Consider the following 24,775-nt stretch of genomic DNA (forward strand, 5'->3'; position numbering starts at 1 on the left):
GCACTGTTTATAACAAATATGATAAGATAACATTTGTTTGAAACTAAATACAGTAAATCCCACTATAGATTTATATAGATAGGAAACATCACGGTAATTAAACTCCTTTTACATAACTCACATGTTATCAGACACAGATTGCATCAGAAACTCTTAAAACTCTTAAAATATCCAACTGAACTGAGCACAACGGTATTAAACTGAGAACAGATGCATTGATACAATATATATGATTTCAAATACACACTTGCCTATCTAATATTGAAGGAAATAATAGGCAAAATTGAAATTAAGTGCGTGTGATGTGCAGCAAAGACCTTGCTGATAATCAACAGCAGCGATGGCTGCAATATGTCTTCTCGGCCACAACCTCCTTAAAGGGATACACCGCCATTAACTTTGTAACACTGAATTAGTACAAATAAACCCCCTGGGTTACAAAAGAGCACCAAAAAAAATGACGTGCTGTTGCTCCCAGATGCGGTTGGCATTTAGAACCCGTTTCCACCTGGTATTACAATGCGTCTCAGGTGGTCCGATCACATGAGGTCAGGTGAGATACATCACTGTTTACACTCCTGTGACAGCTTGTGTTCGGATTTGGAGGGGAGGGTCTCTGTTTCATGACGACATACATCAATCACTATGTCAGTGTGTTACTGCATGATATTAAAGCACAACAAAATCAGAAAAGACAAAGAAAGTGTGAAAAAACTGTGCGCTGTTTCTCCCAGATGCTGTTGAAATTAAATCTAAGCACAAATGCAAAATGTCAAGCAGAATTATCCATTATTTTAGTGGATTACCTGTATTAAAGGAGCTTCAGGTGTTCGTACTTCTCATCTGTTTTGATATCAGACACACTTAAGAAGATATGTGAAGCTCTCGTTACTGTGTATGTATCCACTTTTTAAATTTTTCCCATCAGACAGTTCTTTCCTTTTAAAGCTGCTCGTAAACAGTGAACTTTAAACTCTTAAGCGCAGCAGTTGATTGACAGGTGAGGGGTGGTGCTTAACTGCTGCCGGGACGCATACTGGATGGGTTAGCTTTTACACCTGAAATGTGATGCAGTGACATACTTTTTATTTACCATATTCGTATGTGGTTTATGTGATCCGATCACAAAACATTTTAGACCCCATTTAGACCTGTATTTTGGGCTGACCTCATGTGATCGGAACACCCGAAATGCATCTTAATACCAGGTGGAAACGGGGTCGATGAGATCACAAACTAATCACCAGACAAAGAAGTCTGTTTTTAGAACTAACTTGGCAACAAGTCAAAAATTATCCTGGACCACAATCATTTATTTGGGCTTTAAGTCTTTTCTCGAAAGGAGACACAGAGCCTCCTTAAGTCAGCACCATAAATACACATTTATGCAGTTCAAGAGAGGCTGGGACTCCTCATAAATTTATTCAAAATTAAGGTAACAAAATTGTATCAACAAAAGTGATACAATTAAATGTTATTTTAATAGAATCACCTACTAATGTGAATTTCTCACATGCATCTAATATACAATAAAAAAAATATTATTTCTCGGCTGGGGAAGTGATGGCAGTTCAGTGAGTTCCAGTTCAGAACAGCAGAGGGGAGGACAGAAGTTTGGATGAATGTTTTACTGTTTGGTGAAGTTGTTTACTTGCTGTAATGCTTAGATATGTTTTCTAGTTGAAGCTACAGTAATTTTGGTTGTCATTCTATAATGAATCATGAGTATTTTACAACATTACTGCAGTTTCAAGATACCCAGAGTGTGTTTGGGTGCCACTGTTTTCTCATTAATTTTACGCCAGTCACAGAAATGCTCTTTCCATTGCCCTTTCAGCAGATCGTCTGTTTAAACAGAGTGGACAATTTAAAACTGCATCTAAAAGCCACTGTATAGGAGTTTGAGATGAGAGGTAAGTAAATGATCAGAGAATTTAAATGTTTGGATTAACTATCCTTTTAATAGTCACTGTCATTCCATGATAGCACACATACATCACCCAGATGTATATTTGATTGTGTGTTTACATCTAGAAGATAGATACGTTTAGATGGATGATTTAAAACAGAAGAAAAAAAATCTTTTTTTTGCATTTCACAGCATCAACAACAGTTTTCTAAACTTATACTTTGACCTTTTATTTTGTTGAAAAGTACAAACATCCCTCTACTCCATAAGGCCGGTTTATCATTAGCTCTGCGCAGGTTTGCATTCATAGTTCTGCATTAGTGTGACTGTGTCGTTCTGCAAGAACACAGCCAAAGTGCTAGTTTATTGAGAGACAATGCCTTTATGTCTGGAAAAATTATAAATTTCATAAATAAATGTAATTCATGGATTCCAACTTATTTATTACATTATTGTATCATTAATAACAAGTTCAAAGTATTGGAACATGTTGGTACATACAAATAAATCAGTCATATACTGCTTGCTCTTGAGTTGCTAAAATCATAATACATAGTACGTATAAATCTTCTGGCATACTTATGATGCTTGGTGCTGGGAAAAAACAATTAAGAACTACTTCCTTGACCAACATATAATGGGTGTTGTTTTAATGCTTAGAAGCAGCACTTTACAATGCATATAGGCAATTTAACTCTTAACAGATGCTTTTTAATATGCTAACACAATAAGTGTTCTGTTCTCATAACTTCTGAAATGATTGTGCACTTTTTATCATACTGTCAAACATATGGTCAAAACATAATACAGATCGGAAAGTTCTTGAGTAGAATACAACAAATGTTGTGTCACTCACATACAAAATATATATGAAATACAAATATATAAAAGCCCAGAGACAAAAAAAAAAAAAAAAAAAAAAAGCGGGTTTTACGAGATGTCTTTGTGTCGCTTGTAACTTCATTAAACTTAAACAGAATATAAAAAAAACAGCATATGCCCCAAAATTAAAAGAATGCTAAATGCAATGTGATATGATGCATAGCTTAAAATAATCTTGGAGAAATGCAATGCTACCCCCTAATATCTTTATTTGTTAAAGTGGAAGACAGTCTCCAGTTACAAAACAGACCAATTACAGTTGTTGTGGTCAGTGTCAACGCACAGTTTTTACGTTTTTGAACAGCTGCACAATAGGCTATTGTGTGTGTTCGACGCAGATGTATACATCAGTCTTTACACAGAATTACATCCACTTAATTGTAATTGTTCTTTTGAGAGAAACTGATCTTTAATTTTTCCCCTGAATTTCATCCCATTTACATAGCGAATAAAGAGGAACTCTGCTCACTGTGATGACCCTGGACAATGATTTTTTCTATGAGTCAGTAGAGTGCTTGATCGGGTAAAATTCTTCCCACATGATGTGCAGTAGTACGGCTTCTCTCCAGTATGCCTTCTCTCGTGTGATTTCAGGTGTCCTGATGTAAAGAAACTCTTCCCACATGAAGTGCAGTGATACGGCTTCTCTCCAGTGTGCATTCTCTCGTGTTTTTTCAGGTTTCCTGATGTAATAAAACTCTTACTGCATGAAGTGCAGTGGAATGGCTTCTCTCCAGTATGCCCTCTCTCGTGTGCTTTCAGGTTTCCTGAACTACTGAAACTTTTTCCACAATGTGAACACTTGAAAGGTTTTTCTCCAGTGTGGATTCTTTTGTGGCGTTCCAAGTCATAAGGTCTGTGAAAGGCCTTCCCACACTCAGAGCACACGTGATCTCTCACACCATGTAAGTTTTGATGATCTTTCAAATTTTTCACATGTAAAAAACTCTTTCCACAAAGTGAACACAAGTAAGGCTTCTTAATTGGATGAATTGTCCAGTGTGTTCTTAAGAGTGATGCTGAAGAAAATGTTTTGCAGCACTGATCACAGCTATATGACTTTTCTCCACAGAGAAAGGACAGATGATCTTTGAGACTATATGCATATCTGAAACTCTTCCCACATTCGTGACATTTGAAAGGATTCTCTCCAGTGTGAATTCTTACGTGGACATTAAGGTTTCCTTTATGTGTAAAACTCTTTCCACAATGAGGGCAGGTAAGAGATTTTTTTGCTTTTGTTCTTCGAGTTCTTTTTTGTGAGCGTTTCTTTTCAGTCTGAGAGCAACTAAAAGATTTGTCTTCAGTTTTGTAATGATTATGTTTCTGATACTGATGTTTCTCCTCTTCTTCATTCAGTTCCTCACTTTCCTCTTTCACTTTCATTAGCTCTAAAGAGAACACATGGTCATAAGTCAATACATGAAAATAAAGTGAACTGCAAACAAATAGCACAAACAGAGATCAAGTATTCATTTCTATGTGATCTTTGACATACTAAAAGTTTAATTCTGTCATTCTCATGTTCAGTGAATTATCCTGGAATAGGCAACAAAGTTCGGCCTGCACCTCTGATTGAAAATAAATTATACCCTAGTGTTAAGACTGCACAGCGGATCAATTTTCTGTATTTTAGAGATTTTACGGCGCATAGCACATTGTCAATGGACTATTCACAATGTGAGTTATAGCACCCAATTTAGTTAATGTTGCAACAAGATTAGCTGTGCATTCACTTCATTGTCTGTGCAGATGTCAGTTGTAATATTATATTTATATTGCTGACATAGCTGATTAATGTCATATATATGATTCATTAAGTAAGATTAACAGTGTTCAGCTCTTTCAACTCAAAATACTATGACTGGATCATATAAATATGGTTTTATTCAAAAAGGTTTTTCTTCTTATAAAACTATTTTAAAACATAGATGGATAATTCCAAAATGCTGTCCGTCATTTTGATGGATGAGAGTAAAAAAACTAATGACAGATAAAAGTAAATTTGAGATACAGTATATACAAATATAATGATTATAATTATGACTATTTGTAGCGCAGACACTGCTGTCACACCTCCTTTAAGAAGTTCCTCCTCCTCCGTTTGATTTGTCCCATACTGTGTGTTTATTTCTCTCCATGTTTTTAGTCAATCTCAGTCTCAGCAGGTGGAGCACTATATTCACTGTATAGCAAAATCTCTACAGTTAACAATTTATGCCGTTGCCCTGATATATATACACAGGTGAGCCAAAACATTATGACCACCTGCCTAATATGCTGTTGGTTCTCTGTGTGCTGCCAAAATAATGCCGACCTGCCAAGGCATGGACTCTACAAGACCCCTCAAGGTGTCCTGTGGTATCTGGCACCAAGACATTAGCAGCAGATCCTTCAAGTCCTGTAAGTTGTGAGGTGGAGACACCGTGGATCGGACTTGTTGGTCCAGCACATCCCACGGATGCTCAATCGGATTGAGATCTGGGGAATTTGGAGGCCAAGGCAACACCTTGAACTCTTCATCATGTTCCTCAAACCATTCCCGAACAATGTGTGCAGTGTGACAGAGTGCATTATCCTGCTGAAAGAGGCCACTGCCATCAGGGAATACCATTGTCATTAAGGAGTGTACCTGGTCTGCTACGTTTCGGTAGGTGGCACGTGTCAAAGTGACATCCATTTGAATGGCCGGACCCAGGGTTTCCCAGCAGAACATTGCCCAGAGCATTACACTCCCTCTTGTCGTCTTCCCGCAGTGCATCCTGGTGCCATCACTTCCCCAAGTAAATGGTGCACACATACAAAGCTGTCCACGTGATGTAAAAGAAAAAAGGACTCATCGGACCAGGCGACCTTCTACTGCTCCAAGGTCCAGTTCCGATGCTCGTGTGTCCATTGTAGGTGCTTTCGACAGTGGACAGGGGTCATCATGTGCACTCTGACCGGTCTGCGGCTACGCAGCCCCATATAGGGTGCGATACACTGTGTGTTGTAACACATTTCTCCTGTAACCATCATTAAAATTTTCCAGACAGGACACTGTCCTTGGACCACTGTCAGTAGTGTTAGGGTTTTGATGGGGATAACTAATACACTGACACAAGAGGCTGCAAGGGAGGAGCCAGCTGATTGGCTGGTGCGGTCATTAAGAGGTGATGAGAGGCAGTTGGGACGAGTTAGATAGGAATTTAAATACAAACTGAGTAAGAGTAGCTAGGTTTCCCTGGTGAGTTAGTTTAACAAGTGGATAGCTCATCTGAGATTATATTATTACAACCTGTGGTGGGTGTCTGAGGTGGCGTTTGTATTAGTTTTGGTGGTTGCATACCATTGTCTTGTGATTGGTAGCATAAAGGTCATTAAATGTGTTTGTGCGTGAAATGCGTCTGTTTGTAAATGAAGCTGGTTAGTGTATTAGTGACTCACCGAAATTGTTGATCCTTACGTTTGTGCATTTGTGTATAAAGTTCAGCAAGTTGGTTTCCTTTCTTAGTTTTGTTGTGCTGATTTGTTGCACTTCATATTTGCATTCTATTTCAGCTGAGTTTTTTTGGTTTTCTCTCTTTGGCTGGTGTTAGTTTTGAGAATTCTGTATACCTTGCTTCTAATTTATCTGTTTACACACAGCGTGATTTTTCATAAGTCGCTGTGATTAACAGTTTTGTACATAAACTGAGTGTGTTTATTCCTCAGTTTAAGTTGATTGGTTGATCTTTTTGTCTTGTGTAATGGTGATTTGTGAATTTAAACAAGACTGAATTCAGTGTTGAAGAGTTTTTGGAATGAGGTCACTAGGGGTCGACTCGTGAAACTCGTTAAGCCTCAAATACTGTAGATCTTCGATTTCATGAAGATAGGCCATTCAGAGGATATGAAGAAAGTGCAGTTGATTGATTGTTTGGCTTTAAAGCTTTGGTTAACAGATGAACGAACGGGTGAAATTAGGAAAGAGTGAGAAAGGGAATTTGAGGCAGACTTGTGAGCAAGGAAGGAGGAAGAGCTATGGGTAGAGCTTAAAGTAGCCAATGCGAAATTAGGGCAGACAAGGAGGGATAATCAAGAAAATCAGCAACAGCGTAAGTGAGGGCTGGGCGATATATCGAATACTCACGATATTATCGCGATAATTTTGCTGATGTAAAATTATGCAATATCGTGAATATCATGATCATTTGAATGCCCCTTTAAATTGGTCCCAGCGTTTCCTAAAGAGCACATCTTAAGACTCATTTCACAGTCCTTGAGGGCAGCACAAACAATAAAAAGCATCAGAAATGTGATATGGTCATGTGTCAATATTACACAGCAAAAGGCTGTGCTTTAACTACAAGAATGCATGGTCTGTGTGTATTGCAGAGTAAACAGGTCACGTGCTCCTCTGTGTGCTCGAGCGGGACACGTGATGCACCATTTGTGCTCTCGGAGCGGTTTTATAAGCAAAGTGTTACAAGATCACGCATTTGCACAATTCCAGACATTTGTAACCATTACATGTTATTATACAAACCTAATAATGCGATACAGTATCCAGGAGTGTCTACATGTAGGCATTGCCCACCCTAAAGTTTCGTCCGTCCACCTAAAATAAACAAACTAGTGGCAAAACAACCAGGGCAGGGCTGTACAGTCAGTGAGACAGTTTAGTTCGTTTAGTTTAGTCTCTAACGCTAGGAAAATTAGCAAATCATGTCTATTAAGGGCATTGCAACAAAGAACATGTACAAATAGTCTTATGTCTACTTGCTTATGCTATTTCGAAATCTTGAGCACTCAAACCTTAGCGCAGGTATGACACGCTTTCAGGGTCTCCTCTGTGCTGCGCGCTAGAGCCACGTGCTATACGCAAAAATGAGAGCGTCAAAAGCTGAGAGGCGATCACGTCAAAGGTATTATTATTTTCGCCTAGAAAGTCCGTGAATGTCTAGATGATTAGGTGAAGAGTTTTAAAAGTGGTGAGTTTATGACACTGAAATCTGAGATTCAGAAAAACATCACAGTGGGATGAGTTCCTCTAATATTCTATTCATATTAGTGCTCGACAGATATGTTTTTTCCAGTGGTCTATTTATAAATCATTACAATGAATATGTTAATTAAAACATTTATTCAAAATCAAGTGTTTAAGTGTTTTTAATTACAAAACAAGAAAATAAGCCTAATCTGTGGTGTGTTCTTTTAATTTAATCATGACATGAATATAAATAGTAATAAAATATGTAATGATATCAATGTGTTTGTAAATGGGTTTAAATAAAAGGTGACTGATTTATTTTGCTCCCTCATATGTTTTAGTTTTTTCTAAAACTCACAAAAAACAAACATTGTAAAACACTAAACATTAAAATGAGGACAAGGAAGTTTCAAGAAGATTTAAACTTGCTTAATGCTGAAGTTTAAAGTATCAGCCTCAGACTTTATGTCCATGGAATGCCCACACACCATAAGGGCTGCAACTAATGATTATGTTGATAATCGATTATCCATCCGATTATTGCAACGATTAATGATTAGCTCTCAACCGACTATTCAGCATGTTCCTTGACTTGACAAGAGATTGTATTAAACGTGCTTACTAACAATAAAGAGGATGAAAGCATCTTTAAAAAATACCTCTTAATGACCTTCATTGAATTACAGGAGATAAAAAACAATACAAATCCTCAAGGTTTTAATTCAGTAAAAACATTCACTGCACAAAAGCCATACTGTTATCAAATGTTTGTCATTTTCCATTTAAAAATATCTAAACATCCTTAACAATATACATTTATCTGAAACGCAACATATTTCAAACTTAAATTCAGAGAATATATCTTGAATGTTAGCATTTTGTGTATAAGTGTATTTTTTTCACTTGTTTATATTTCTGTCAGTGCAGTAAACTACACCTATATAAGATTATATTCAACATTCTCTGAAAATAAATGTTTATATCTTCTGCAGAATAGCTCCTAAAGTAAATATCTTGTTTTAGATAAATAAATGGGTAAAAATCATAGTATTTTGCTGGAGTGTATAATGGGCTACGACTACTGTTTCACCTTTTGGTTCACTTGATTTCTGTCCATTTTAACTAAAAAACAAACAAACTCTCTTTTCTTAATAGAGAAGAGAGTTTTTATTTTTTTTCCCTTTTTCAACCAATTTGGAATTTGAAAACCTAGTGCGCTTTTAAGTCCTCGTGGTCACGTAGTGATTCACCACAATCCGGGTGGCGGGTCACGTCTGAGACCATCAACCCGCGCAACTTATCACGTGGCTTGTTGAGCGCGTTGCCATGGAGACATAGCACGTGTGGAGGCTTCACGCCATCCACCGCGGCATCCGCACTCAACACATCATGCGCCCCACTGAGAACGAACCACATTATAGCGACCACAAGGAGGTTACCCCATGTGACTCTACACGCCCTAGCAACCGGGCCAATTTGGTTGCTTAGGAGACCTGGCTGGAGTCACTCAGCACGCCCTGGGATTCGAACTAGCGAACTCCAGGGGTGGTAGCTAGTGTCTTTTACCACTGAGCTACCTACGCCCCCTCACCGCTTTATTCATGATAAGGCTATATAATGATGCAATACGTCGCAAGCCGCAGACAGCGGGTGTGAGAGATGAGTGTCCCTGTGTTAGAGTGCGCATCAGCCGGCTGAACTTTCAATCTCTCCCGCTCCAGACTCCCGCTCAGATTGGGTCAACTCACACGACTCGTTGAAGTTATGGAGTTTGTGCTTATTTAGATGTCACGCTTCTGTATTTTTTTTTTAACTATAATAAATGATTAAATAAAGATATATTGCCAAGATGTTTTCTTTTTAGATGCTCTGACATGCTAGTTTTGCTCCAGCACAATGACAAAATGACATTTCGGGCTGCTTTATTTCACAACGACACTGCTTCTGTATTTAATTTGTTGGTATTTCTGTATAATTCCCTCATACTTTGCGATCTACACCAACTTTGGAGTGTGTCTGGACTGTGAGCTGCGTTTCTATAAGACACTCAAGCTGCAGCGCTCCTCTCGCGCGTCATCATTACAATTTCAAATTATCTCACGTTACGTTAAATGACATCAAACGACTATTCGACAATGGAAATTTGTCAATTTTTTTTGACAACGCTGTCGATAACGTCGACTAATCATTTCAGCCCTACACACCATTCATCATAAACATGATGCATTTTGCAGCACAATAGCAAGAGCTGGCAGAAAGTCCATTCTGATTAGCTGCAAGGAATCTCTTGTGAGAGAGCACAGGTTTATATCAGTTCATCAGGATCGAGATATATATCGATTACTGTCTATTAGCTAAGAAATATTGAGATTTAATTTTTGTTGCCATATCGCCCAGCCCTAGCGCAAGTATGATAGTCACTTTGAACTTTCTAAATGTTTCAAAATAATGCCTTGTTTTTGTCCAGAATCTCCTGACTTTTTTGTTTTGAAACCTTTGAGCATAATGCCAGTGAAACGTTTTATTGCACTTGGATTTGCTAAAACTGCAGATTACAACACTGTAAAGAAGGCCTATGTACTTGTGCCAGAGGCATATAGGCAGCACTTTTGGACCAGAAAGCTGAGGTAGGTCAGACCTATGTAGATCTCGCCAGGCAGCCGGAACTGGTTTTTGATAAGTGGCTGCAAGCCTGTGAGGTGCATACCTTTCAGGATTTGCGAAAATGTATTCTACTTAAGCAGTTTAAAGACAGTGTACCTCATTATGTTTAGGTTCATTTAATGTAGCAACAGGTTAGAGAGCAGAGAAAGGCAGCAGAAATGCTCTTATCCATAAGGAGCCCTGGAAATGTAGGTCTTCTGTGGTAGGAAGCAAGCAGTTTCCTGAGCTGAAGAAAGCTGCTGAAAATATAGAACAAACTCAGCCTAGTTCTGAGAGAACCCCATTTGTGGGAAAGTCTGTACACCTATTCAGTCAGTTGACAGAAGTGATATGTCACTATTGTAAAAAGCCTGGGCACATGAAGTCTCTGTGTCATTTACTAGCAAATAAAGTTGGCTCCAACAATGTTCATTCAGAATCAGAATGATGTTCAAGCACACAAGGTTTTTTTTTTTTTTGGTGATAGGAGAAACAATTGCACACAGAATATTACAGGGAGACACGGAATATAAAACAAGGTAAGAGTATAAATAGACACAAATAATGGGACATAACAGAATGGCGTACATTTGAAGTCAGAAGTTTACATGCACCTTAGCCAAATATATTTATAAGTTTTTCATAACTCCTGACATATAATTAGGGCTGGGCGTTATGTCAAAAATATTATCACGATATTCTTTTTCATATCATTCGATATCGATATTTATCACGTTATTCATTCACATTTGCACATTGCAATTTTTTTTTAATTTCCAAGTTGGCAGAAGAAGAGAAAAAAAAATCCTAAACAGTCAAATAGTCTATACAAAACTGCGTTGGGGGACCAGAGACAGCCAAAGCAGTGGGGTCTGAGGGAACTTCTATTAAAATATTACAATATTTTATAGAGTTTATCAATCTTGTGCAGTTGGATATGAATGTTAAGATTTTTTACATTCAAATTATTTTCATATTTCTTTACATTCAGATATCCAAGTATGGGGGCATATAAGCCATTGTGACTGAGGAATGATACTGTATGGGGGGTCAGGGGTATCTCCTGAGAGAAACTTTAGAAAATGTAAAAGTCTGAATGGACCATTTTTATATTTTCATTAAAGTGAGAAAGACTAGGCTACCAACTAGTAATTGTTTTGTCTTTCATCCATGTCAGAGATAATGACATCTGAATAATTTCACAAAATTAGAACAGAAATCTATTTGTTTATTATTAAAGGCTTGTAACATGCTGATTAATAAAACTAAATTTAGAAAGAAAATACTTTATTGTCTAAAGGCGCACTGGAAACACGCCTCATGTCTACTCACATCCAGGGAAAAGAGGCAATGCATGCGGAGCGGGACAGGTCATCAGTGAAGCGGGTTTCAGTGCTAGTGAAATATATTCAAGAATACAGCACAGAAAGATCAGATATGATGTAATCAGCACTGTTGTTTTGTCGTGCTGCTCACTAGAGACGATGAGGGCGCAAACGTCATCATGATGTCTTGCAGTCAGGATGGAATCAATCCGGGGTCTGGACCCGGAACGCGGTGACTGGCGTAGCGGGGACATAAGCAACTTCATACAATCTGAGGCTGCGTTTCCACTGACGCTGAAGAAATCTGCTCAAAGCTACTCCCAACGCTAGGGAACCGCTTGCCCCGTGCTGCTGTCAATTCTACAATCCACCTAGCGAGCGTAACGCTCGGCTTCCATAGGAAGGAACTGAAAGCGCTCGCTCACCACACACCAGTGGAAACGTAGGATAAGAAAGCCGAACTGCTTGTGTTTTTAGCAACGCACCTGATCATCTACATCTAGATGCAGAGCACAGGCTAAATATAGAAAATTACTCAAAAGCTTATCATCGATCTTGTGGAGTTTGTTTATCGTGATAAATATCGATACGTTTTATCGCCCAGCCCTACATTTAATCGTACAAAACCTTCCCTGTCTTAGGTCATTTAGGATCACTACTTTATTTTAAGAATGTAAAATGTCAGAATAATAGTAGAGAGAATTATTTATTTCAGCTTTTATTTCTTTCATCACATTCCCAGTGGGTCAGAAGTTTACATACGCTTTGTTAGTATTTGGTAGCATTGCCTTTAAATTGTTTAACTTGGGTCAAACATTTTGGGTAGCCTTCCACAAGCTTCTCACAATAAATTGCTGGAATTTTGGCCCATTCTTCCAGATAGAACTGGTGTAACTGAGTCAGGTTTGTAGGCCTCCATGCTTGCACATGCTTTTTCAGTTCTGCCCACAAATTTTCTATCAGATTGAGGTCAGGACTTTGTGATGGCCACTCCAAAACCTTGAATTTGTTGTCCTTAAACCATTTTGCCACAACTCTGGAGGTATACTTTGTGTCACTGTCCATTTGGAAGACCCATTTGTGACCGAGTTTTAACTTCATTGGTGATGTCTTGAGATGTTGCTTCAATATATCCACATTATTTTCCTTCCTCATGATGCCATCTATTTTGTAAAGTCCTGCAGCAAAGCACCCCCACAACATGATGCTGCCACCCCCATGCTTCACAGTTGGGATGGTGTTCTTCGGCTTGCAAGCTTCACCCTTTTTCCTCCAAACATAACGGATGGTCATTATGGCCAAACAGTTCAATTTTTGTTTCATTAGACCAGAGGAAATTACTCCAAAAGGTAAGATCTTTGTCCCCATGTGCACTTGCAAACTGTAGTCTGGCTTTTTTATGGCGGTTTTGGAGCAGTGGCTTCTTCCTTGCTGAGCAGCCTTTCAGGTTATGTCGATATAGGACTCATTTTACTGTGGATATAGATACTTGTCTACCTGTTTCCTCCAGCATCTTCACAAGGTCCTTTGCTGTTGTTCTGGAATTTATTTGCACTTTTCACACCAAACTATGTTCATCTCGAGGAGCCAGAATGCATCTCCTTCCTGAGCGGTACGATGGCTGCGTGGTCCCATGGTGTTTATACTTGTGTACTATTGTTTGTACAGATGAACGTGGTACCTTCACTCATTTGGAAATTGTTTCCAAGGATAAACCAGACTTGTGGAGATCCACAATTTTTTTCTGAAGTCTTGGCTGATTTCTTTTGATTTTCCCATTAAGGTAGGCCTTAAAATATATCCACATGTACACCTCCAATTCAGTACACATCCTTTTAGAAGCTAGTTGGCTAATTGTCTAAAGGCTTTCCAAGCTGCTTAAAGGCACAGTTAACGTAGTGAATGTAAACTTCTGACCCACTGGAATTGTGATGTAGTCAACTAAAAGTGAAACAATCTGTCTGTAAACAATTGTTGGAAAAAATTACTTCTGTCATGCACAAAGTAGATGTCCTAAACGACTTGCCAAAATTACTGTTTGTTAATATAAAATCTGTAGTTGTTAAAAAATGAGTTTTAATTAATTCAACCTAAGTGTATGTAAACTTCTGACTTCAACTGTACTTCAGTAAATGCTGAATTCAGGAACACAAAACTACTCAAAACAAATATTGCACTTATAAACGGCAAACTGTTACGAAAATCTGAATATTTCTTTCGACGCTGAAATTTAAATAATCCTTCAGACAAGTTGAATTTGTGTCATGACGGTGATAATTCATGAATATATTCTAACACCGCATTGCATCCATTGTTAGAAAACGATTTACGCAGTAACTTTTAGATGTATTTTTCAACCCTAACTTTTATCAACAGACAATAATGAAGAATGAACACAAACCTCTTTGTTCCTCAGTATCTTCATCTTTCATGGCATTTGAACTGCATGGTTCTGGATAACTCGTGTCCTCACTCTCTTCTTTAATAAACATCATTTTACAATGATTTATCACGCAGATCTCAGTTGTAACACCTGGAGTTATTCCTGTTCGTGTTGAAACAAGTCTTCTTCACGTTTAGAATGATGATATTCGCGGGATTTTTACGGATGAACTTCCATACTTATATACGCACTATGTAAGTATCGCGCTGCTTAAACTGTAGTTAGTCCGGATTACATTGAGTTAAAGTCTGATGTTGGATATTCGAACTTTATATTTCCGACCATGCCGTTGTCTATTGTCTAATGCTCGGAAGGAGTATAAACAAACTAACAGCGCTAATATTCTTCTGGATTATCGTTTTCTTTTTTTCTTCTTATTGTTTTATGACGGTTGGAATACAACGAAAGGTGCATTACCGCCACCTGCTGGTTAGGAGTGTGGGTCGGGATCAAATCACGTTATTCTTAGTGTAAATGCACTGTGTCTCCTGACTGAGATTTAACTCTGTCGCTTTCAGATACTGCATTAAAAATGTAAAACATTCAAAATAAATCATAATTCATTCATCAACACACATATGCGGTTTTTGTGGGTGCTCCTAACACCCCAGTATAGTGAAAGCGACACTTTACTGTAAAAAGGCACCGTCTTTTTTCCTCAACCCGCTGTAAAGCCATTAAGGTTGCTACCATTTCTCCAGTGTACACTGAAAGATTATCTGAGATTATTTTATTAACCTGAATATTGAAATCTAGAACCGTGAATGCCACACCTTATTTGTTTTCTATATTTTTCGATGCATCTGAATATGGACATAATATGGAGATAATAATAATTATCATGAAAGCACTTATATGTTATTTGGGCATTTGGTTTAGACCCCTGATCCTTGTTTTCCTTATCTAACAGTGTCATTTCTACAGGTTGACCATGGTACTGTTGGACTAATGGGAGTCTTATTTACTTCCATTTCTTGTTATCTTAGGTATTTTCCATCCAAAATTTCCAGCTTTTCTTTTCCCCAACATGGTTTTATAGTGACACTTGCTGGGTGTTCTTGATTGCGACCTTGTATATTGACCCAATAATTTAATGACAGTTGTATTCTTCTGAGTTCTAAAGGCATTTCTCCCATTTCAATCTGTAATGCTGTGGTTAGTGTTGGTCTAATAGCCCCTGTACATACCCTCAATGCCTGAAATTGAATTTTGTCTAATTCTTTCAGCATACTATTGGCTGCAGATTGAAACACTATACACCCATAATCCAAAACTGATCGTACTAGTCCAATGTAAATACTTTTCAGAGCCGACCTCTCAGTTCCCCAATCTTTACCCACCAAACATCTAATTAAATTCAGTACTTTTTTGCACTTATCAATAATATTCTCAATGTGTATTTTAAATGTGTGTTTTTCGTCAAACCATATCCCCAAAAACTTAAAGCATGAATCTCTTTCTACCTCCTGACCATATAATTTCAATTTTAACTCCTGGCTAATCTTCCGTTTTGAAAAAAATACTGTTTGTGTTTTATCAACAGAAAATCTAAACCCCCATTGATACAACCATTTTTCTACTTTTGTAATTGCTTCTTGTATTTTCTTACCAATATATTCTAAATTATTTCCTCTTTTCGAAATCGCTCCATCGTCTGCAAAAAGAGAGAACCCTATTGTTTCTTTAATATTTAAAAACACATCATTAATCATAATATAAAATAATAAAGGACTGATTATACTTCCCTGTGGTGTTCCATTTTCTACAATCAAATACTTTGAGTAATTCTGCCCAATTTTAACTTGAATAGATCTACCAAATAAAAAATATTTAATCCATCTAATCCTTTTTCCTTTGACTCCTGCTTTTCGTAGTTTAAGTATCAATCTCTCTTTCCACATCATATTGTACACTTTCTCAATATCAAAAAATACTGCCACTACGCTTTCCCTGTTAATCTGTGCTCTCCTTACTTCATATTCTAAACACACTGTTGGATCCATTATACTTCTACCTTTTCTAAATCCACTTTGATCATTTAAGATATATCCTTTAGTTTCCATACAATATGTTAACCTTTGATTGATAATTTTTTCCATCACTTTACATACATGAGATGTTAAAGCAATTGGTCTGTAATCACTTGGGTTACTACCTTCCTTCCCTGCTATACGGACTGGTACAACTACAGCTTCCTTCCAGCAACTAGGCAATTTCCCCAATTCCCACACCTTATTATATAACTCAGAATATTTCTGGATAATTCACTTAGGTGGTTTTCACACTGGGCATGTTTTCTGTGGTCCGAATCCCAGCGCAATTGTTCCCGGCACCCCCTGCAGCATTGGTCTGGTTTCAGACTCATATGATTCTGTCAAACCCTGGTGCTTTTACGTCATCAACTTGCATCATCACAATTATTAATTGTGATTAATTTTGTGTCTATGCACACCAGAGTGAACAACACATGCGCCTCTGTGCTTCGCATGCTGTAATTCAGCAGTTGTACATGTCCAGGGGAAGGATTTTTTGAGGACACAGCTTGTTGCACGCTCACTCACTCACATACAGTTGTGCTCAAAAGTTTGCATAACCTGGCAGAAATTGTGAAATTTTGTCATTGATTTTGAAAATATGACTGATCATGCAAAAAAACTGTCTTTTATTTAAAGATAGTGATCATATGAAGCCATTTATTATCACATAGTTGTTTGGCTCCTTTTTAAATCATAATGATAACAGAAATCACCCAAATGTCCCTGATCAAAAATTTACATACCCTTGAATGTTTGGCCTTGTTACAGACACACAAGGTGACACACACAGGTTTAAATGGCAATTAAAGGTTAATTTCCCACACCTGTGGCTTTTTAAATTGCAATTAGTGTCAATACTTGTTGACCCCTCTCCAAACATAATAAATGGCTTCATATGATCACTAGCCTTAAATACAGGCCCGGATTAAGATTCCAGAGGCCCTTAGGCACAATGTCTTGTAGCCCACCCCCCACCCCAAACACACACACACACACGTGCGCACAATCAAGGTTTTGAATTATAGGCTACTATTTGTTGGAAACACCTCTAGCTTATACAGGATTTACACTGACAGGTTACAACCTATGATCACAACCTGAAGGACAATATCAACACCTGTAGATATTCTCCATCATACAGGATTTACACCACATGATTGCAACAATGCTTTCCTGGACCAGCAGCAACAATATCAAGACATTTCCCTGCATAGTGTAACTCACACACAAACACACAAACACACACCTGTTAATGATTCCTTCCTGTCTGTCTCTCTCCTCCTCAGCTCTGTCTCTCAGGGGCCCTCTGTCTGTCTCTCTCCTCCTCTCGGGCTCTCTTGCCCTTAGAAAGACTTCTTCCTGGCTTTCCTGTTAACAAACTCAGCTACAATGTCATCAAATTTCAAGTCCCTGACCTGCTGAGATTCTATGGCCATCAGTGACAGTGCACTGAGGTGCTGTTGCATTTGCGTTGTTCTGAGTTCATTTTTAATTCTTGCCATCTGTGAAAATGATCTTTGTCCTTCACAGTTTGTAACCGGCAATGTCAAAAAAATACGTAGGGCTACAAACACATTGGGGAAAGCTGATTGCAGATTATGTTTCAAGAGCATCTGCAGCAGTTTTTGAGGAGACTTATCCTGCTCGCTCTCTATGAAGCATCTGAACTGGATAATTTCTTCTGCGAGGTTCTGATCTAAATCAGAATGATATGAAGCGCAGAGTGCATCAGCCTGTTTACAAACATTCGTCAAATCCTCAGATTCCATGTTCAGTAGAATCCCAAACCTGTTATTAATGTTCCGGTATGCATCCACTCTATGGTCTAAACAGCTAACTAGCTTTTCAATAATGACATTGAATGTTTCTACCTGGTAATGCTCCCGGCCTTTCAGAGTTACTTCATGCTCTGTAGATTCATCTGAAAATGCTTTGCGCTTTTTGGCCCGCTGCAGTTCATCTTTAAATGACTGGCACACACCGGGAACTTTCTTTGCAGATCTTTCAAAATGGTCAAATTGGTCTCGAAGTGATACAACCCATGATCTCAAAGACTCAAACAGACAAATTGCAGTCATCAGATCCATGTTGGTCTTTTGTAATGCCTCACTTGTCACTTTGAAACTGCTTAAGACACAGTGCCAAAACTGTGCCATAAATTACGTCAAGAGTGCCCAGTTTTGAGCACAGTGCTGCGGTGCACTTCAGTACTTTTCTCTTGTATCAGACGATATGCTCTGAAGTATATCTCTGATTTGTGCATAATTCCCACAAAGGGCTTTAGATGCATCTGCACAGCAACTCCAACGTGTTGATGACAGTGATTTCAATGTCATGTCTACCTTGATGTCTGCATTATTAAAGAATCTGTTCCATCTATGAGTGGAACCTGCACAAAACGCATATAGGGACTGCATGAGGTCAAAGAACTGACTTGCATCTTGACAGCTGCCTTCTATACTGTTGACACCCACCAAATTGAGAGAATGTGCTGCGCAGGGTATGTAATGGATTAATGGATTTTTATTCTTCAAGTGAGCCTGCAGCCTGTTATAACGCCCCGACATATTGCTTGCATTATCGTATGCCTGGCCCCTGCAGTTTGCGATATCTAAGCTTAAACTGTCAAGCATAGCCATTACAGTGTCAGCCAGACTCTCTCCTGTGTAACTCTCAATTGGTTCAAAGCCAACAAATCGTTCGATTATTTTCCCCTCTTTACTCACAAATCTAAAAATGAATGTCAGCTGTTCAGTATGTGACAGGTCAGGAGTAGAGTCCACAATCACAGAAAAATACTTTGCCTGCTGTATCTCTGCAGCTATGGTAGCTTTCACTTTGTCGCCCATTTGCTGAATCAAGTCCTCGCATATAGTGGATGAAAGATAGGATGTGCTGCCCCTACCATTCTGTCCATACTTATTAATGTGCTCAGCGAGGAAAGGATTTGAACTCGGGTCAAATGTGTCAAAAGTTACTTTCAGGAGCCACACGCCCTACAGCATACGCCACTGCAGACATAAGGTGGCGCGCGTCTTTTTTAAAATTGTTTGGCCCAACCAGACATTGCCCTCTGTTATCAGCAATGTAAAAAAAGAAAAGAAAGAAATAAAGAAAATGTTTCTTCCCCTCGCTTGGGCCTCAAGTGCGCATGGGCCCCTGGGCCCGTGCCCATAATGCCCATTGGATAATCCGACCCATCTTAAATAAAAGACAGTTTTTTTTGCATGATCAGTCATATTTTCAAAATCAATGCCAAAATTTCACAATTTCTGCCAGGGTATGCAAACTTTTGAGCACAACTGTATATAAAAGGCACCTCACCTTTTTGGGCAAGCTACTCAAAACATTTAGCAAGCTAAGCTACAAACTACTCAACAAAAAAATTAGCTAAGCTAAGCTAAAAGCTGCACTTCAGAGAAAGTAGCAAGTTACACTACAAGCTACACGCCTAAAGTAGCTTGTTACATTTAAGCTACTTCATTTTTTTTCAACCACAGATGCACGGAACTTCCCGTCATAGACAAAGCATCTAAAAGACTTATTCACATGATGTTTATCAAAGCCTTGGTACAGTATATTACAGTTTAGTGCAATACAGTATACAAGTATAAAGTATGGTGCAATACATGGGCAGGTAAAAAAATCATATTTAGACATGCAACTTATACAAACCCATGTGTTAAACATTTAAAGTTACTATTTTTACATTTTATTTTTCAAATTTATACTACTACCTCTGCAAACATGTTCAATATGAAAAATCACTATTTTTACATTTTATTTTTCAGATTTAGACAACTACCTCTACAAAACCATACCCATTTAAACAATTACATTTGCACATTCCTGTATAAAAACTCTGTGTACTGTACATACATTATACTATAGCAAACCAGAAGAGTTGTGCTTATGTTCTGTATATCTGTTTAAGAGTTTTCTTGGGTCCTCTGGGGGGGTGAGGCTTTTGAGGGTTATAAAAGTGGTGTGTGTGAGTTTTAGCACGCAGTTCTCACCAACAAGTGTACAGAAAGTGCACACAGGTGCCCATGTTAATAAATTCTGAAGTGAATTTGAGTCTCTGAGTGCTTCCTGTGAATGCTACATTGGTGTCAGAAGTAAACAATTGATCTTGACCGGTTTGCGTGATTCATTAGCGTCACGGTGGCACTATGTGGGAGCAGAGCAGGGAGAAAGTTAAATCTGAGCTGAATACAGATGGGATGTTTCATGAGGCTCTGGGTGCTTAGGCGTGGGCAGCTGATCAGTTTGCTGTGGGCGGAGAATGTCTGGAATCACAGAGGGCTCACGTGAGAGAGGCTGCAAGAAGGATGGCCGCTGACGCCGGGTTTCCACTGCCTGAGTCGAGCCGTCTTCAGATGTCAACAAATATGGTGGCTGTTCAGACTCAAATTCTCAGGTAAAGCTGACTGGGAAGCTTTTCATTTTCAATTTGAACTGTTAGCTCATGCTGGAGGCTGGTCGGAGGAATTAGCGATGTGCCTTGCAGAGGATGCTCTGAACTGTTTGTTACTACTTAACCCTGAAGACAGACATGATTATCAGGCACTGTTGGGGTGCTACGGAGGCGATTTGGATAATATGTGCAGGGCTCCTGCGTTCAGAACCGAGTAACAGGCACAGGCAGCCTATTAAGATAAGAGCAAAATCTGTACATTATTCCAAACTTTTGGCCGCCAGTGTATATATACACTACCGATCAAACGTTTTGACTTGACTGAAATGTTTCTCATAATCTTAAAAATATTTTGATCTTTAGGCGTATACTTAAATGTTTGAAATTTGTTTTGTAGACAAAAATATAATTGTGCCACCATATTAATTTATTTCATTATAAAACTAAAATTTAATTTAAAAAAAAGTTTTTGAAATGATGTCTTGCACCAAATAATAAAGAAAAGGAGCCAATAAGTGCCCAACATAGATGGGAACTACTTCAATACTGTTTAAAAAGCATCCCAGGGTGATACCTCAAGAAGTTGGTTGAGAAAATGTCAAGAGTACATGTCTGCAAATTCTAGGCAAAGGGTGACTACTTTGAAGATGCTAAAATATAACACAGTTTTGATTTATTTGGGATTTTGTTTAGTCACGACATAATTCCATTTATGTTATTCCATAGCTTTGATGACTTTACTATTACTCTAAAATGTGAAGAAAAAAAATTATAATAAAGAATGAGTAAGTGTTTCAAAACTTTTGACCGGTAGTGTGTGTGTGTGTGTGTATATATATATATATATATACACACACACACACACACACACAAATACATATCTGTTATATACAGATAGTGCAACGTAATGTAATGGCAAAAGTGGTAGGATATGTTGGATAAATATAATAAAGACTAAACTGTGTATTGCACATAATTATTTCTCAGTGGGGCCATTTTAACTGTTCATGAGATGGATAACCTGAGGGAAAAAACTGTTCTTGTGCCTGACAGTTCTGGTGCTCTGTAGCGCCGGCCAGAAGGCAACAGTTCAAAAAGGTAGTGGGCTGGGTGAGTGGGTTCCTGAGTGATTTTTCCAGCCCTTTTCCTCACTCTAGAAGTTTACAGTTCTTGAAGGGAGGGCAGGGGGCAACCAATAATCTGCTCAGCAGTCTGAACTGTCCTTTGTAGTCTTCTGATGTCCAATTTCATAGCTGACCCAAACCAGACAGTTACTGAAGTGCAGAGGACAGATTCAATGACTGCGGAGTAGAACTGTATCAGCAGCGTCCGTGGCAGGTTGAACTTCCTCAGCTGGCGAAGGAAGTACAACCTCTGCTGGGCCTTTTTCACAATGGAGTTAGTGTGTGTCTCCCACTTCAGGTCCTGTAAGATGGTAGAGCCCAGGAACCTGAATGACTCCACTGCTGCCACAGTGCTGTTCAAAATGGTGAGTGGGGTCGATGCTGGGGTGTTCCTCCTGAAGTCCACTCTCATCTCCACTGTTTTGAGTGTGTTCAGCTCAAGGTTGTTTTGACTGCACCAGACAGCCAGCTATTCAACCCCCCTTCTGTATGCAGACTCATCATAATCCTGGATGAGGCCGATGACAGTAGTGTCGTCTGCAAACTTCAGGAGCTTGACAGAGGGGTCCTTGGCAGTGCAGTCATTTGTGTACAGGGAGAAGAGTAGTGGGGAAAGCGCACATCCCTGCGGGGGCACCAGTGCTGATCATACAGGTGCTGGAAGTGAATTTCACCAGTCTCACTAACTGCTCCCTATCTGTCAGAAAGCTGGTGATCCACTGACAGATCGAGGTGGGAACAGAGATTTGGTTTAATTTAGTCCGGTGAATAGCTGGGATGATGGTGCTGAAAGCCGAACTGAAGTCCACATAAAGGATCCTTGCATATATCCCTGGTCTCTCCAGATGTTGCAGGATATGATGCAATCCCATGATGACTGCATCATCCACAGACCTGTTTGCTCGATAAGCAAATTGAAGGGGATCCAGAAAGGGTCCAGTGATATCCTTCAGGTAGGCCAACACCAGTCTCTCAAATGACTTCATGAACACAGACATCAGAGAGATGGGTCTGTAGTCATGAAGTCCTGTAATTTTGTGTTTCTTTAAGACAGTGATGATGGTGGAGCATTTGAAGCAGCAGGGAACTTCAAACTGCTCCAGAGATCTGTTGAAGAATTGTGTGAAGATGGGGGCCAGCTGGTCAGCACAGGATTTTAGACAAGTGGGTGAAACACCATATGGGCCCTGTGCTTTCCTTGTCTTTTGTTTCTGGAAGTCCCAGCATATCCTCTTCACAGATCTTAAGTGTAGGTTGAGTAGCAGGAGGGGGGAGGAGGATGGTTGCAGGAGGTGTTGTTGTTTGTGTGAGACTGGGCTTTTCAAATCTACATTTAAACACATTCAGGTCATCAGCCAGTTGTTGATTCCCTACATTGTTGGGGGGTGGTGTCTTGTAGTTAGTAATGTCTTTCAGGCCTCTCCACACTGATGCTGGGTCAAAACTCTTACATTACATTTTGCTAATGGCAGCATACTTTAATATGGTACCGAAATTAACAACTGGATGATATTGCACCATTTTAAATATTTTGGTATTGTGATATTTTATTAGTACCGGTATACCGCGCAACCCTACTTTGTAGTGCACTATTATTACCAAAGTAAGGTACATGTTATATTAAAGTACTGTATATATGTCACAAAGTTTCTGCGATGCTCTGTGCATTCATAAGCAAACAAAATTGCTCACTTGTTTTGTTCACTCCTTGCCAATATAGTGCACTCATTGCCATTCACTTTATAGGAAACAGTGAATGAGTAAAAGAGTGAACAAATGAAAACTTCAGAAACAGCTTTGGCCTCAAGCGCTTGGAAGTGTAATCGAGTTTGAAATCATAAAAGTTATACAAGGTATTAATTATAAATTTCAAAAATAAACAAAAGCAATGTAATTCATGGATTCCAACTTGTTTATTGCATTATTGTATCATTAATAACAAGTTCATCAAAGTATTGCAACATGTTGGTACATACAAATAAATCAGTCATATACTGTATGCTTGCTCTTGAGTTGCTAAAATCATAATACATAGTACGTATAAATCTTTTGGCATACTTCTGATGCTTGGTGCTGGGAAAAAAACAAATAAGAACTACTTCCTTGACCAGCATATAATGGGTGTTGTTTTAATGCTTAGACGCAGCACTTTACAATGCATATAGGCAATTTCACTCTTAACAGATGCTTTTTAATCTGCTAACACAATAAGTGTTCTGTTCTCATAACTTCTGAAATGATTGTGCACTTTTTATCATACTGTCAAACATATGGTCAAAACATTGTAGAGTAGAATACAACAAATATTGTGTCACTCACATATCAAATATATATTGCACAGATTGGAGTGTTTTTGAGGCTGCAGCCACCGACCTGGATGAGCTTACAGATACTGTGACGTCATATATCAGTTTCTGTGAGGATATATGCATTCCTACTAGGACTTATTTAACGTTCAACAACGACAAACCATGGTTTACAGCAGGGCTCAGGCAGCTTTGTCAGGCCAAAGAGGATGCTTACAAGGGTGGGGATAAAGTCTTGTACAATCAGGCCAGGAACACACTGAATAAGGGAATCAGAGTGGCTAAAAGAAGACACTCTGAGAAGCTGAAAAACAAGTTTTCAGCTAACAACCCTGCATCAGTGTAGCATGAAACAACTTACGAATTACAGGACTCCTACCCCCAAGCCTGTGGTGGACCAGCAATTGGCTGACGACCTGAATGTGTTCTACTGTAGATTTGAAAGGCTCAATCTCACACCCAACACCCGCTCTGACATTCACTTCACACAAACACCAACACCTCCTGCAAACCCCCTCCTGATACTCATCCTGCACTTAAGATCTGTGAAGAGGAAGTGTGCCATGTTTTTCAGAAACAAAAGACTAGGAAAGCTTCAGGCCCAGATGGTGTTTACCCATGTGTCTTAGATCCTATGCTAACCAGCTGGCCCCCATCTTTACACTGATTTTCAATAGATCACTGGAGCAGTGTGAAGTCCCATACTGCTTCAAATGCTCAATCATCATTCCCAAAGAAA

At 38.8% G+C, this 24,775-nt stretch overlaps 1 protein-coding gene across 4 annotated transcripts in view; it reads right to left on the reverse strand.

Annotated features, from left to right (window-relative positions):
• Positions 1-24,775, reverse strand: part of LOC127442885 (gastrula zinc finger protein XlCGF26.1-like) — an 80,863-nt gene that overhangs the window by 46,888 nt on the left and 9,200 nt on the right. Inside the window, exon 1 of one of the 4 annotated variants that reach the window (XM_051701185.1) lies at positions 14,112-14,520. The exons of the other annotated variants lie outside the window; for them this stretch is intronic. Within the exon in view, the coding sequence (XP_051557145.1) occupies positions 14,112-14,205 (94 nt within the window). The 5' untranslated portion in view covers positions 14,206-14,520. Of the gene's footprint in view, positions 1-14,111; positions 14,521-24,775 lie in introns of those variants that run through there. 4 annotated transcript variants of the gene reach the window in all.

The sequence above is a fragment of the Myxocyprinus asiaticus genome, chromosome 6 (genome assembly GCF_019703515.2).
Source record: "Myxocyprinus asiaticus isolate MX2 ecotype Aquarium Trade chromosome 6, UBuf_Myxa_2, whole genome shotgun sequence".
NCBI lineage: Eukaryota > Metazoa > Chordata > Actinopteri > Cypriniformes > Catostomidae > Myxocyprinus > Myxocyprinus asiaticus.